This window comes from Onychostruthus taczanowskii, unplaced genomic scaffold, assembly GCF_017590055.1.
Source record: "Onychostruthus taczanowskii isolate IOZ18803 unplaced genomic scaffold, ASM1759005v1 scaffold30, whole genome shotgun sequence".
In the NCBI taxonomy this organism is placed as follows: domain Eukaryota; kingdom Metazoa; phylum Chordata; class Aves; order Passeriformes; family Passeridae; genus Onychostruthus; species Onychostruthus taczanowskii.
This window is the reverse complement of record NW_024500350.1, coordinates 462,146-476,234: the sequence shown is the minus strand read 5'-3', so window position 1 is coordinate 476,234 and position 14,089 is coordinate 462,146. Positions and strand designations below refer to the sequence as shown.

Below are 14,089 nucleotides of genomic sequence, written 5' to 3'. Positions count from 1 at the left end.
CCTGTGTCACCTGCCCCGGGTGACCCTGCCTGGGCAGGGGTTTGGACCGGGTGATCTCCAGAGGGGATCTCCCTTCCCACCCAAACGATCCTCTGATTCTGTTATGTCGTTTGTTTTGTATTGGTAGACAAAAGCCTTTTGACTCCTTCCAGGCCGTTTTTATATACTGCCCTTAGGAATTTCAAACTTCGGCATTCAAACACTCTCACTACATCACGCCACAGGCCACCCTTGACTGGCGAGCAGGCCAGGCCGGGCTCCAGGACGGCCGGAACACGACTGGCCGGGCCAGCCCCGGCATGGCCGCTCCGCCTCCGCGGCAGCGCCGACCCGGAAAGCGTTCGGAGGTCGCGCCGGGAAGATGGCGGCGCCCAGGCGGTGAGAGGAGAGCGGCGCAGCAGCCGCGGCCATGAGGGCCGCCCGCAGCTGCCGCCCGCCCCGGGCGCTCGCAGGTACCGCGGGGCCGTAGGGCGAGAGGGCCGCTGTGCGGGCAGGGCCAGGGCGGCTCTGTGGAGCGGCCCCCGGAGCCTGCAAGGCCATGCGTGTGCGTGTCCCCGTGTGCTGCACTGTGTCCTCCACGCGTGTTTGACTTTAGTGCTGTCCTATGGCAGCTGCTTCCTCTCAGCGCTTCTTTGGCAAGATAATCTTGTCGATCGTGTATGTAGTAGCTGGACAATACTATATTGTACGATGCTCCATTAGCAAGGCTGCCTGAGCTCAAGCAGTGTTTGGACAGCCCTTTCAAGGTCAGGGTGGGATTGGGATCCTCAATTGGGATTCCAGTTGAGGATTGTTGGGATGTCCTGTGAAGGGCCAGAAATTGAATTTGATGATCTTTGCGGGTCTCTTCCAGCTCGGGATATTCTGTGAAAATGCGTCTTGCTGATGCTCAGGAATTTCGAAGAAATACCCAAAATTATTGGGACTTGCCTACAGTTCAGTTTTGGGCCCCTTGGGATAAGAAAGAAAAGGAGGGGTTGCAATGTGTCCAGGGAAGGGAACGGAGCTCGGGAAGGGTCTGGAGCACCAGAAGCAGCTGAGGGAGCTGGGAGCCTCAGCCTGAAGTAAAGGAGGTTCAGGGGAACTTCCCATTCTCCACAATTCCCTAACAAGAAGGTGCAGCTAGGTGGGGATTGGGCTCTGCTCCCAGGCAGGAAGGGACAGGATAAGAGAAAGCAGCTACAAGTTGGACTAGGGGAGGTTTGTGTTGGATATTAGGCAAAATTATCTCTCTGAATGGGTGGTCAGGCAGTGGCACAAGCTGCCCAGGGCAGTAATAGAGTCACCAATGCTATTGCTCCCTGTAAGGGTTAAAAAACTGTGGATGTAGTACTTGGGGACATGGTTCAGTAGTGGACCTGGCCATGCTGGGTTAATATTGAGACTTGATCTTAAAGGTATTTTCCATCTTTAATGGTTCCATGATTTTGCACTGTCATGTCTTTTACCTGGAGCAACAAACATTTTCCATTACCTGACCCTGGTTCCCATTTGTTGGGTTGTCCTGTGTCACAGCTGACAACAGGCGCTGTAGTCCTAATTAGAAGCAAACAATCTGAAAGAAGAAACTGGAATCTACTGCTACCTTTTTTTTTCTTGTTTTCTGTTAAACAGGATTATTTGTTTGGCATCTGAGGAGCACTGGTGCACGGCAGATACCATGCCGGTTTGTGCACCTTCACCATGTGGCCAGCAACAGGTTGATTACCTTTCAGTACTTTAACTTTCTCAAACGAATGGTAAGTCAAGGAGTGTACCTATCCCATATTTCTCATTCATCCCATGTGATAAGTCAAAATGGAGATTAGTTGATAAGAGTAATATTTTTCTTATCAGCCAAACTCAGGCAATTGTAAACGTCTCCATTTTGCTATAAATCAGAGCTAAAGCACTTGGTATCCTAAAACATCTCAGGCTGGAGGAAACATTTTGTAGCAAGGACAGTGCCTTGTGCTTGCTCTGCTTGACAGGAGGCTTCTGTACCCTTGAAATAGGGCACTCATCTCCTGTTGAGAAACTTGACATAACATTATTTTAAAATCATTATTTATAAAAATGCTAATAAAGTCACATCTTGGCTAGCAGTCATACAAGTGATAGATGGAACTCACTTGTAGAGGTGATGTGTTCTCAGTTAATTGGTTTATTTGAGTCAAAATTCCTGAGCTCATTAAGTTAATGGGTTACATTTACAGTATGCTGTTAGTTTTAGGTATTAAAAGAGCTGTAATTATCATTAAACATTACATCTTCTTCTTTGACCAGTTGTATCATATGTTAGTGGATGGTAGTAATTTTTTTTTAATTGTGCTGCTGATTTGAACTGTATTCACATTGCTCATTCAGAGTTGCAGACCACTCTTCCTCATTGTAATTATTACTGTGTACTTGAAATCAGGATTGGTTTAAAGTTCTCTCTTTCTGTGCTTCTGGTGCTTGAAATATATAGAATATTCGGGGGAAGAAAATATGAGAAGAGATTCTAAATGCTCTTTTTCTTGTTCTGTGTTTATTCTGTGAGCTCTGAAAGAGAGCAAACAACTATATCCTAATTTACTGTTCAATATGTGTTCCTTTGAAATTTTTTGTCTAATTAATTTACAAAAAGTTAGGCATAAATAATAATCATGTGGGAGATGATTTTTTATCATAGGTGGTAGATTGTGTTTTTTGGCATATTTTTAATTTTTTCATTTCTTAAATATGCATAAGTTTAGTACTTATGTTTGGAAACTGAAGCTGTGTGGGTATTTGTATATTTCTCTGTTTAAAGGTGAATTTTGTTTGGTCAAAGGTTGGGCTCAATGACCTTGGAGGTCGTTCCAACCTTTATTATTCTGTGGAATTGATTAGTTGTAAGTCATGTTGTATTACCTGGTGGTTTTGGATATGAACAAAGAGTTTGCTGTTGTAGCTATGGGGGAGGAAGTAAACATTCAAATGCAATTCTCCAGGCTTACATAAACATTGATTCAGTTGTGAGTTGTAAAGCTGCTTTTGTAATATCTAAGCCAACTTCAGAAGTCTTTCTGTGTGTGAAGTAAGTGTCTGAAATTCAGACTAGCTCAGTTGGGTCATGGAAGTAATTCTCCTAGCAAGAACAAAATAGTAATTATATTCTTGGTGTTAATAAAGTGAAATGGACAGAAATATCTTTATGTATTTGCTTTAACATTTCTCATTGTATTTAGTATGTAACACAGTGCAACAAAGACCTCAGTCAACGTGCCAAACCCAAGTCCGACTCAGTTGTGTCTCCTTTTCATGAGCTTCAGCAACTGGATCAGGAAAAAAAGTCTGTAAACAAAATTAGCTCAGTTTCACCTGTTCATCAGTCGTGGTGTGAGATGTCAAGCAGAAAGGAGTTGAGAGAAATAAAGTCAGCTGCAGAAACTGAAGACTCAGTCACACCAGTGGGAGCTGAATCCAAGGAAGACAGACAATGGAAAGAAATGAAGCTACGGCTGCATGATTTGCCAGGAATTTTGGCACGCTTGTCCAAAATCAAGCTTACAGGTATTACTGGTAATTTTTCCTCATTTCTCTGCATTCTGCTTGATAGCAGAATTCTTTGCGATCTTACTGGTATGGCTTAGGTTTGCATGTGATAATTCCCACTTTACTGATGCTAGGTTGGATGAATTTCATCAAGTATGTGCTAGGAAATTTTTTTAATGGAAGCATTTAATAGTTTTCCCATTAATTTTGTTTAAAAACAATGAGAGGAGCTTGCATCTTGTTGTCAGCTAGTTTCTGGGAAATAAGCAAGCGTTAGTAGACAGACTACAGTGAAACCGGGTAAGGAAGTGAATGTACAAATAATATGTTCAGTATTTGAAGTTGTCTTCCTTAAGTTTACCAGTGTTTTGTCCTATTTACATACCTTTCACTGTAGAACTGCTAGTTGTGAAATTAGCACTAGAAGTCCCAACGAAAGATAATTCAAGTGGTTTCCTGTATTAGAAAGGAAAATGTTTGAGTCTGACCAGTTGAATTTTGTAAAATTCTGATTAACTGATTTACTTTTCAGTCAGTGATAGTGTTGTCTTTTCAAACCAGCAATTTGTTAAGCAATTGCCTTGCAGCCTTAACTATGTTTTGTCTTGTTCAAGTAGTAGCACTTAACGACTTTAAGTAACTCTTTTGCCAATAGGAACACTTATAAATTACCCCTTTGCCAATAGGTAGTGCTATGTATACTTTTATTTCTAAGGAGGCTCTAATTATCTGACCAAAGCCTTACATCTTGTCTATGATATAAAGTCCAAGAACAGAAATGTAATTTCCTAAGTCCTTGCCTAGGTGCTCTCCAGTCAGTCAAGTGAATTTCTGATAACAAGACTGTTCCTTGCCCTAAAAATTTGTTATAATGAATGTCATGAATTCAGTTTACTTTTAAAAACTTTTTTGTCTTGCAGTATATAAGTTTTCATTGTTTGTTTTTCTGTGGAAAAATCTTGCTGACCACATAGAGGATATAATGGTAATTTACATTTTCATCTGTGTTCCTGATACATCTCATGTTTTGGATTTTGCACAACTGATCTTGTTTCTTGTTTGCACATCCAAATTTTCTTCCTCTTTGTTTTTAGAAAGACTGAGGGCATTTATTTTGTACTGATCAAGGGACCAGAGAGAGAGAAAATTGACTGTTGTTGAAAGTACTTGAGATGTTCTTTTTTTATGTTTGCTGATGGGTAAGCTCAGTGCTTGTACCATATCTCAGTGTTACTGGTGCTTCTTGAAATGGGAGTTTCAACAACTTCAGCACGATGGGAGAGTGTCATTTTCAAGAGAAAGCAATTTCATGTGATACTTTTTTCTCTGGCCTCAGAGTTGCTGCAAAACTCTTCAACAGTTCCTGGTAGCCTCTTGTAACTGGACAAGCACAATTCTGGATTTAAAATAGGGTATAGAAGGCAGAGGTTAAGGAATTTCATTCCCTTCAGGACTGTTGTTTTCTATGACAGTGTCTTTTCAAGTGCAAGCTTGATTGCTAATTCCTGAAGAGCTGTACAATTTTCAATCCAGCTTGCAAGCCTGTTGGGAAAGGGACTGTGGTTTTAGTTTCTCTCCGTCTTCTCCTGTGCCTGGAGGAGTTCTTGATCCAAGGCAAATGTGGTAAACTTTACCTGTTGAGAAGGTATGGAGAGATACAGAAAAAAACTTACCCTCTTTTCTCATGGTGATCTCTGTGTGTTTGGTGTGCAAATTTTTTGTAAGTGGAAAGTGTAAAAGAGTAAGTTGGATGAAGAGAACTTTGTAGAAGGGGAGTTCTGTTGTTGGTCTTTATTGGTCCTGGCATAAGGCAGGACATAAGCAGGAATAAGACTGTGTGTAATATGTAGAGCAAGGAAAATTTTTACAATTTTGATTACAACTGTAATCATTTATACAAATTATATATTTTGTAAAGACTATAGTATTGTAGTTATTTGATTTTTTTTTTAAAGAAGAATAAATTCTCTGAGGTCAGTTTTTAAGTTGCAAATGTCGTACAACTCAGTTCCTTTCACCCGTGAAGTTGTCATAGATCTCATATCCTGTGTGGTTTTTTTTGGCAGACACTTTATTTATACTTTTTAAAGTATGAAATAACAAAAAAACAAACTCTGCATGATGCCAAAATGGGACTTCCTTATGCTCTGTTATTTTCCTGCTGCTGCTGGAAAGATATTTTTTGTTTGTAGTATGAACTGTACTTCACCTTGGAAAGGAAATGAGTTTTGCTATTTCCATACCCTCCTGCTTCATGTAAACTGCAGCTTTTGTGACTCTGCCATTAGAAGCTCTGCCTTGAAAATAGGAATAGATTTTTGTTTATATTCTTTTGCCATAGAAAACAGTTAGGGAACTTTTCATTAACCTTTCATTATCTTTTTGGGTTAAATTTCCATCCATTCCCATCTCTGTCGTGTTTTATGTTGCCTGCTCTCTGAACAGCTGTATCCTTCCACTCAGGCACTTGGAAAGCTAATGCATCTGTCTGATAGATTTTCAGAATTATAAATGCATTGTTTTATCCTAAAGTTGCTGTGTAACTGAAAATGGGAGAGAGACAAGGGAAGGTATGGGGAATAAGAGGAAATTCTAGCAATTTGTAATGCGCACACACACTTGGAATTTCAGCTTGTCTCGTCTTCTTAAATTTAACTTCAAGTTTAGATTGTAGTAGTGTTTCCTCCAAGGTTTACAGATGAAAACTCAGATGGACTATATGTAAAACCACAGGAAAATCAAAGTTCAGTTTTTAGTTTGGGCAAACCGAGGAAAGCATATGAAAAATGCCGAGTGTTCCCTTAGATATCGCACTAGGGTTTGTGAACATTTCCTTGTTGTTGCTCCTGTAGCATGTTGGTCTTTCTGTGAGGACAAGCAGCTAAATTGGAACAGGCTGTTCCATCCCTGGAAGTGTTCAAGGCCAGGTTTGATGGGGCTTGGAGCAACCTGGGATAGTGGAAGGTGTCCCTGCCCACAGTAGGGGGTTGGAAGTAGATGATCTTCAAAGTCCCTTGCAGCCCAAACTGTTCAGTGATTCTGTGATGTGCAGCACCCTGTGTCTTTGAGAAAAGACTGAACATGGCACTCAGTGCTTTAGTCCACTTGGCAGGATGGTGATCAAAGGCTGGACTGATGATCTTGGAGGTCTTTTCCAACCTACTTGAATCTGATTACATAGCACCTGTCTGAGATGTGGATCAACATGTGTGGACAAATATGCTAATTTCTGAGCATTTTCAGTTTTGAAGACTAAACTAGAAATTTTTTTTTTTCATATATCTTGTTATTTCAAACAAAAACATTTCATGTTTCTTGTTTTTCATATATCTTGTGCATACTAGCAAACAGCTGGAATTTATTGGATGTATTGCTTCTGTATGGATTTGTGTCTGTGGGATAGCGATCCTCTAGCACAGATGTGTGGAACCTGAAACCAGGAGCCTGAGATATTTGGTACAGATTGAAGGTGTGATTGTGAAGGTGTGATCCTGCTTCATCTCTTGTCTGTTGTGTATTGGTGATGCCAAGATGATGAAGATGCAGTTTTGCACAATGACTCTTGAAGCTTACCAAGCTGCAGCAATGACTAAATAAGGGGCCTGTGTTGTGTTTGTAGGCTGAAAGTCTGGTAACAGCTACTGTAGTAAAAAAAATGCATTTGCTTTAGTGGAGTTCTGTATGTTCCCAGCTGATTCTGGAATAATAGCATTTATTCTTTAAATGAAAACTTCAGTATAGCCAGAAACTTTGAAAAATACTTATTGGTTGTTACTGTTATGATTATTGCTACTTTACCTTTATTAACAGTTCTAAATGTATTTCATATATTTGTCAAAGTGATTCTTCTTTTGTGATTATGAAACCAGTAACTATTATCCCTTCAAAGAAACTAAAGCTTTCTGGCAATTGGTTTTCCATGCTACAAGAAAAACAAATTAAAAATACAACATCATTACAGTTCATTTTTGGCAAAGCATTTTAAAATTGTTTGATGGTAAGAAGAGGTTATCTGCTCTGTTTGTCATATTGCAGTTGGATTTTGCATGATTTGGTGCAGACTTATTTCAAATCATTGTCCCAAATTTGAGTTTGCTTCAGGAGCGTGGCCTTTATTAGTGTGCAGGTTGTAATTTGTATCAAAACTTTGATGTGCCTGAACAAACCTGGATTTACAAAGGATGTGTTGGTTAGGTGGGTAGCACTAAATACTGCTGCTACAGTTGGCTTTCCAGAAACTGCAGTGTGAAAACTCAGGAAGGAATATTTCTTCAGCTTTTGGAAAGCAACTTTCCTTTATGGGCTGTAGAGAGTAAAGCAGTGAAATTATTTGTTGAAAAAAAAGTACAAATGCATTTGCTTTTCCCCTTCCTTATGTACTGATATATCACCAGTACAGGAGTAGAAGGGAATTCTAGAGCAGGATTGATTTGCTTTGGCTTTCTGTGCTTTTATTTTGGCTTGGCTACTTTTTAATAGTAGGTAAACAAAATATGGCACAATGATTCACATGCTGTAAACACAAAGGATTTATAAAGGCAGAGCACATTGTGATGAAGTGGAAAAGGAATGTAAAGAACACACTAAACTTTTGGACTGGTTTTTATGCCGGAAACATTATAATTCACTCTTTGTCACCAATCCATTAGCATTTTCTTTTTCATCTACATTGACGTGGGAGACAAATGTCCCCTGTTAATTTTTGTGAAAGCTAAAAATGTTTAAAAGACTGAAAATAAGGCTTAGGCTGAGATCATAAGTTTAAATCTTGGCTTTTTGAAGAGTCTGTGTAATGCCAGCTCCCATCAACAAGTCTTGAAAGGATCAATTCCATCTATTATGCAATAAGGTGAAGTTCATTTGGCCCCTAACGCACTAAACTAACAGGGATTAAAAAACAAACAGAGTCAATGACCTCATTCCCTTGATGTGATCTCAATTAAATACACTTTTCCTCCACGAGGGAAGCTGAAGAGTAAATTATTGCTTCCACAGTTAAAGAAAATAAACTTCCCAATCCAAAGGGAGCATTTTCCTATTTGCTGCTGATGTGTTGTATTGGAATATCTGGGCGATGAGGAAAGCAGGGGACTCCTGGTGTGCAAACTCTGCCCAAACAAGAAAAAGTGCCTGCTCTAATGGGATATGGGAGAGGATGTACTGCAGCCTTTTTAAATGAGATCCTGATAAGTCATGCTCAAATGACTGGCTAAAATTAATCTGGAGAAATCAATTGGGACTTTAATTAGTGCTGTAACTGTACAGTGTTAGAATTTCTTTGGGGTCAGGGTAGTGGTAATGTTACACTGACTGTTTGCCAATCCATTCCACCTTTCTTCTCCAGTAAATGAGTTGGTGTTTTCCCCTAATAAATTGGTGTAAAGTGCTCTCTAAGATAAGTTTTAATTAAATTCTTGTCTAGAAGTGAGCGTGTGATTTATTATGCAAAAAAAAGAATGAATGTAATCACTCTTGGAAAAGCAAATGCCACTGTTCACTGTAATTTTCAGTGCATTTTTTAAACTCTCTTAGTTTTACCAATGCATTTCATGTTTTCTTGTGCATACCTAAGGAGGATTCAAGAGTTTGGAAACTAATACAGTGTTGTAATTATATAATAAATAAGAACTAGTCTTTCAGAATGATCAGTACCTTCATGTTCATTTATCTGGTGAGGCAGCAGAATCTGTGATTCTTTCAGAGCTGCTCAGAAGGGTGAAGTTCTGTCTTAGATCTGTATTGTAGAAGTAGCCTGTGAATCTGTAACAAGGCTAAATAATTAACACTTATTATAATATGCATGCTATTTTAATAATATTTGGCCATCAGTGGATTTTAATACTTAGAGAAAAGTTTTGATGAGCAGCAAGTTTTCTCCACTGTGTTTTCAGGATTAAATCGTAAGGTTCTTAGGCAGGCACATCTCTTGAAATGAACACTTTGCATGTGCATCCTTACTGGCAGGTCTCTGCCATGACATTTAGTTTTTCATCTCAAGTAGTGCTGCTTAATAGATAATCCAGGTATTTTCAGTCAGCAAAGATTATTTATTTGTTATTTAACTTCAGACAAAAAGGAGACTTTGTAGGAATCAGGAAGATAAGAACATTTTGATGCTTTGATTTAAGTTAGCTGAGGTCTGAAGCATGTAACTACATCAGAACATAATTTAAATACCTTCTATTTAATAACTAATAATTTCAGATTGTAAAGTTCAAGGTCATGAGCAAGATGTTCCATAAGTGTGCTGACTTTTATCGTATAAGAAATTTGTCATGTTATACTATTTCTTGCCAAAAGTGAGGCTTTTGAGACCTATTATTTGGCTAATTACAATATTGGGATTAAAACTTGGGTAATTTTTATTTTAAGGATGTGATTTGTGGTAGTGTACTAAAGTTACAATTTTGCATGATGAAATTGAAATGGATTTTTTATGAACCCACTCGAATTTTGAGGCCTTTAAGTGTTGTTGGATCTCTGTGATGATGTGATTGTTCTTATTAAGTGTTGTTGGGTCTCTGTGATGATGTGTTGTTCTTTCGGCCCAAAATGAAGTGAGCCCAAAGTGGGCATGTCAAATAGGAGCAGTGGGAACAGAGATTGTGCAGTGAAATTACTGTAGCTACATGCCCCAAATCTCTTTTTGACTCTACACTGCTTAAATTCCTGCTATAATTTGATATAAAGCATATATCTCAGTGTGGGATTTTTTCTTACTGTTTTTTCTTCTGTGTTAGACTTTGCAGTGATGTGTGAGTTACTGGAACAAATAGTCCTGGGCATGTTGTGTGGGGCAGTTTGGTCCTATAGCAAATCCATAAAATAGGAAATACAGAGACACAAGTTGTATCCTCACATCTTCTGCTAATGTGCTGCTGCTTGTGGGTTTCTTATTTAATCTCTGGCAGTTCTCCTTCTCATTGTTGATTTCTTTACGTACAGTGTTTGTATTAATTGTACCCTGTTCCTGGAGCTAGTGTGAACCATAAAGAGAGCAAAAAGTTAATCTGCACAAGAGTTCTTTCAGGGTTTGAAAGCCATAACTCTAGTGTTATATACAAAGATGGTTTCTTGTAGATGCTTTGAACTGTGCTCTCCCTTGCGTTGCAGCTCTGGTCGTCAGCACTGCGTCCGCTGGCTTTGCCATGGCCCCGGTCCCTTTTGAGATCACCTGCTTCCTGCTTGCCTCCCTTGGAACTGGCCTGGCATCCTGTGCTGCCAACTCCATAAATCAGGTCAGTCCATCTCTTTATCTGTACAGCAAACTGGTGTCCTGGCTTCTGAAATGCTGCCAGGGGTGTGACTGGATGGCCAGGAGTACTGTGCCTTCAGCTGCTGCCTGACCTCTGAGCTGCTAAAACTGACACCACAAAAGTAATATATGCCTGAGAATTCAAGTGGAGTTGCTAGGCACAGTGTGTTTGTATAGAATGGAGTTGATGAGGTTTTAAGCCTCCCAATAATAATGTTTATCTTGGTAATACCCAAGCCTGGGTCCCTGGAAATGACAGGAAGGACTGGGTAATTGGAGTGTAAGAATAGCCAGTGGGACTCCAGCCTTATGGGCTAGATTCTTTGGTTGTGTTATTGTATGACCTTGTTGGATCTGTCTTAAGAGTGGCTCAGATCCACTTAAAACAGCTGTAGTGGGACTTCAACAGAATTTTGTCCAGGCTGGGATCATGGTATCTCCTGCACATCTGCAGAATGAACTGAGAACCTCCATTGTGTGGAGGTTGTCCCATGCTAGAGATGTTCCAGGTGCCTGACCTTGAATTTCCCTGTGTGTGTCAACATGCCTGTGGAGGCTGATGCTGATCTTGGCTCTCCTGCGCTCAGTTGTGAAGCACAGTGGCTCTTAGGCTCTCCCTGCTTCCCAAAGGAAAGCCTAACTAGTGAACAGATAGTAGCACTTGTGGTGCTGAATGGAGTTTCAGAGTGTGGTAGCCATGGTCACTTTCAATTGTCCATGTGGCCTGGAAAAAGGGGCAGCAGCAGTGCCACTATTGACAGCTCTTTGTGGTTTCAGCAACCATTTGTGACTCCTGGGACTCCAGTAGTGGAGGTTTCCTGGGATCCACACCTTGGGGTCAGCTTGTTTGAGTTGGGCTCTTTGATGTTTACACCTTGTAACACCCCAGTTGTAGGCATGCGATGTGTTTTTTGGGATTGCACGCATTTTGCTCCGCCTGAAGTAAGTCCTATTTACTGTTTTTGATGTGTTTTTTGGGATTGCACCCATCTGCACGCATTTTGCTCAGCCTGAAGTAAGTCCTATTTACTGTTTTTACAGGTTTTAGTGTTTCTTTCACTGAGCTTAAAACTGGGGCAGGCACCTAACTCTGTTTTCTCTGCAAAATGGGAAGGATAATGCATGATTTTTAATTGCTTGGAAGTGTTTAGGTCGCCTGCCTAACTTGGAAACACATAGATAGCCTTGAAAAATAATTTTAAATGTCATGCTATTTTATGAAGAATACATTTAGTTATCACGTACATATTTTTCACACAAAGGCTGGGAAGAAAGGCTGTCATAACTAAGGTGAAGTTTTGCTGGGTTTTGATAATATTGTAGATACCCTTTTTTCCTCCCTTTTTTCCTTTACTACCTTTTTAATATTAAAAGTAAATTTATGGGTTATCCTTTGAAATATTTACTGTCATATCTGCCTTCACTTTTGATGTGGATACTACTGGATGAAGAGAATTAATGATAGCTTGTCTAGAGACTGTGCAACTTGTCTTGAGATTTTGCTAGATCTTCTGAGAAGTGACATTGCCACACAAAAAAATTATTTTCTTTGTCTTCAGCTTCCATGTATTGCTCATTGTATTTTGTCCCAAAGGTAGGCACTTTTTAAACTTTTGGAAGCCATTTTTTAAACTCTTGAAGTACTCAGAAGTATAGGAATTCTGTGCTGTAATTTGGAATTGGACACTTGGGATAGTAAAGGGGAGTTAAGAGGAGTGCAGTAACTTTGTGCTGGGTCTTTTAATTCACTCTTTACTCACTGCAAGTTACTCCAGCCTCACGGTGTGTCAAACTGCCTTTCAGCAGTTTCAGCTGAACGTTTTAAATTTTCACACTCACTCATGTTGACCCACTTTCCTGTCTAGAGAGACCTTGCAGGCAGATTACTCCTACTAAAAAAAATAAAGGAGCAGAGTTGGTAAGCAAGCGAAAGGAAAGAGCTGTGCTTGGTGATCTGTTGTTTATCAATGGATCCTTTCAGTCGTTGGGTGTCTTTTTCCTGGTGTTACTGTGTCTGAATTGGCTTGCAATTTAATTTTCCATGAATACTTAAAGCTTGGGTAATCCATCTCGACTGTTGGGAAGGAGCACATTTGACTTGGAACTTCCTTTATTGCTACTTTGCTCTGTCCATTGCTCCCCATACGCATCCACTTCTCTGGCAGCTCATGATTCATGTTTCCCCTGTTGCTCCTCTCTATCCCTTAAGGACCTTTTTATATGATAACCGTCTTTCCGCTTCCCAAATTGCTATGAATCTGTACATCTTTAAGGGCAACTCGTCTTTCCCACTCCTCTTTCCTCTGATAAATCTATGTGCACCATTTACATTCCCCCCGTGTGTCGTGGGAAGGTGAAGTGTGAATTGTGTAAGAGTCTTCCCGGTGATTTAGGACAGGATATGAGGGGCCTGGTCATGTGAAAATGTAATGAAGATTCTGTGAAATTCATGGAAGTATTGATAGAAACTTGTAACTGGTCAGGTTGAGGGGTTTTCCCTTTTTTTTTGTCCTTCTCTCAACTACTTGATTTTAACAATCTGGTGGGAGCTGAGATGGTTTTACCCCCAGTGAATTAAGATGAATTAACTAAGTTGACTTAAGTCCTGGGGTGTGAGCCAGGCCATAGTTGGTCTGAAACAATCTTCTAATTGTCACTTCCTCCTTGTTTTCAGATGGTTGTGTGCCATACTTTAAACTTATTTTTTTCTGCCTGCAAGAGCCATAAAGTTACAAAAATGTGCTTAAGTGGGGATCCTTGCCCCACTTTCACTTTTTTTAACAAGAAAAACAGATCGACAGTGCAGATCGAGAACTTTGTATTTTTTCATTGCTTATAGAAGTACAGTCTGAATATTTATCCAGCTGTGTGTTTAGAAAAAAGTTTCACAATTCACAAATTCTAAATTCTAGCGTTGCTTTCCAAGGCAAATAGAAAGAATGCAATTTGATGGTGATTCTGTGAAACCGGACGATTATTTTTAAGGAGCTTATGACTTATTGTTTTGAGAGTGGAAAAGTTGTATTGGAAAATACAGACAAAAAATAAAGAAGGGAGATGTGGTGCCTGCCTTACAGCAAGGTCATTCTAGAAACATTTGTTTAGAAAATGTTAAGAAAAATATCTTGGAATAGTTTATGACAGACAGAAGAGAAACAGTAGAGAAACAGACTCAGGCTGATGGAAAGTGTTATGAATTCTGGGGATCTGGATAAATATCAGAGGGTCCTTGGGTTTTCCCATGGAGTGTGTTGGGTCTGTGGGCTGTGAGGGAGGAATCTCCTATGGGAAGGTGCCAGAGAACAGATAGTGTTTTATTTCTCTTGTCCTCCACCG

At 39.8% G+C, this 14,089-nt stretch overlaps 1 protein-coding gene across 3 annotated transcripts in view; it reads left to right on the top strand.

The window, feature by feature from the left end:
• Positions 1 to 323: 323 nt before the first annotated feature.
• The window catches only part of LOC121338283 (protoheme IX farnesyltransferase, mitochondrial), a 97,151-nt gene continuing 83,385 nt past the window's right edge, over positions 324 to 14,089 (top strand). For all 3 annotated transcript variants that reach the window (XM_041409119.1, XM_041409118.1, XM_041409117.1), the window contains exons 1-4: positions 324 to 452; positions 1,615 to 1,739; positions 3,192 to 3,516; positions 10,612 to 10,736. In XM_041409119.1, coding sequence (XP_041265053.1) covers positions 410 to 452; positions 1,615 to 1,739; positions 3,192 to 3,516; positions 10,612 to 10,736 — 618 coding nt within the window. In that variant the 5' untranslated portion in view covers positions 324 to 409. The remainder of the gene's footprint in view (positions 453 to 1,614; positions 1,740 to 3,191; positions 3,517 to 10,611; positions 10,737 to 14,089) is intronic.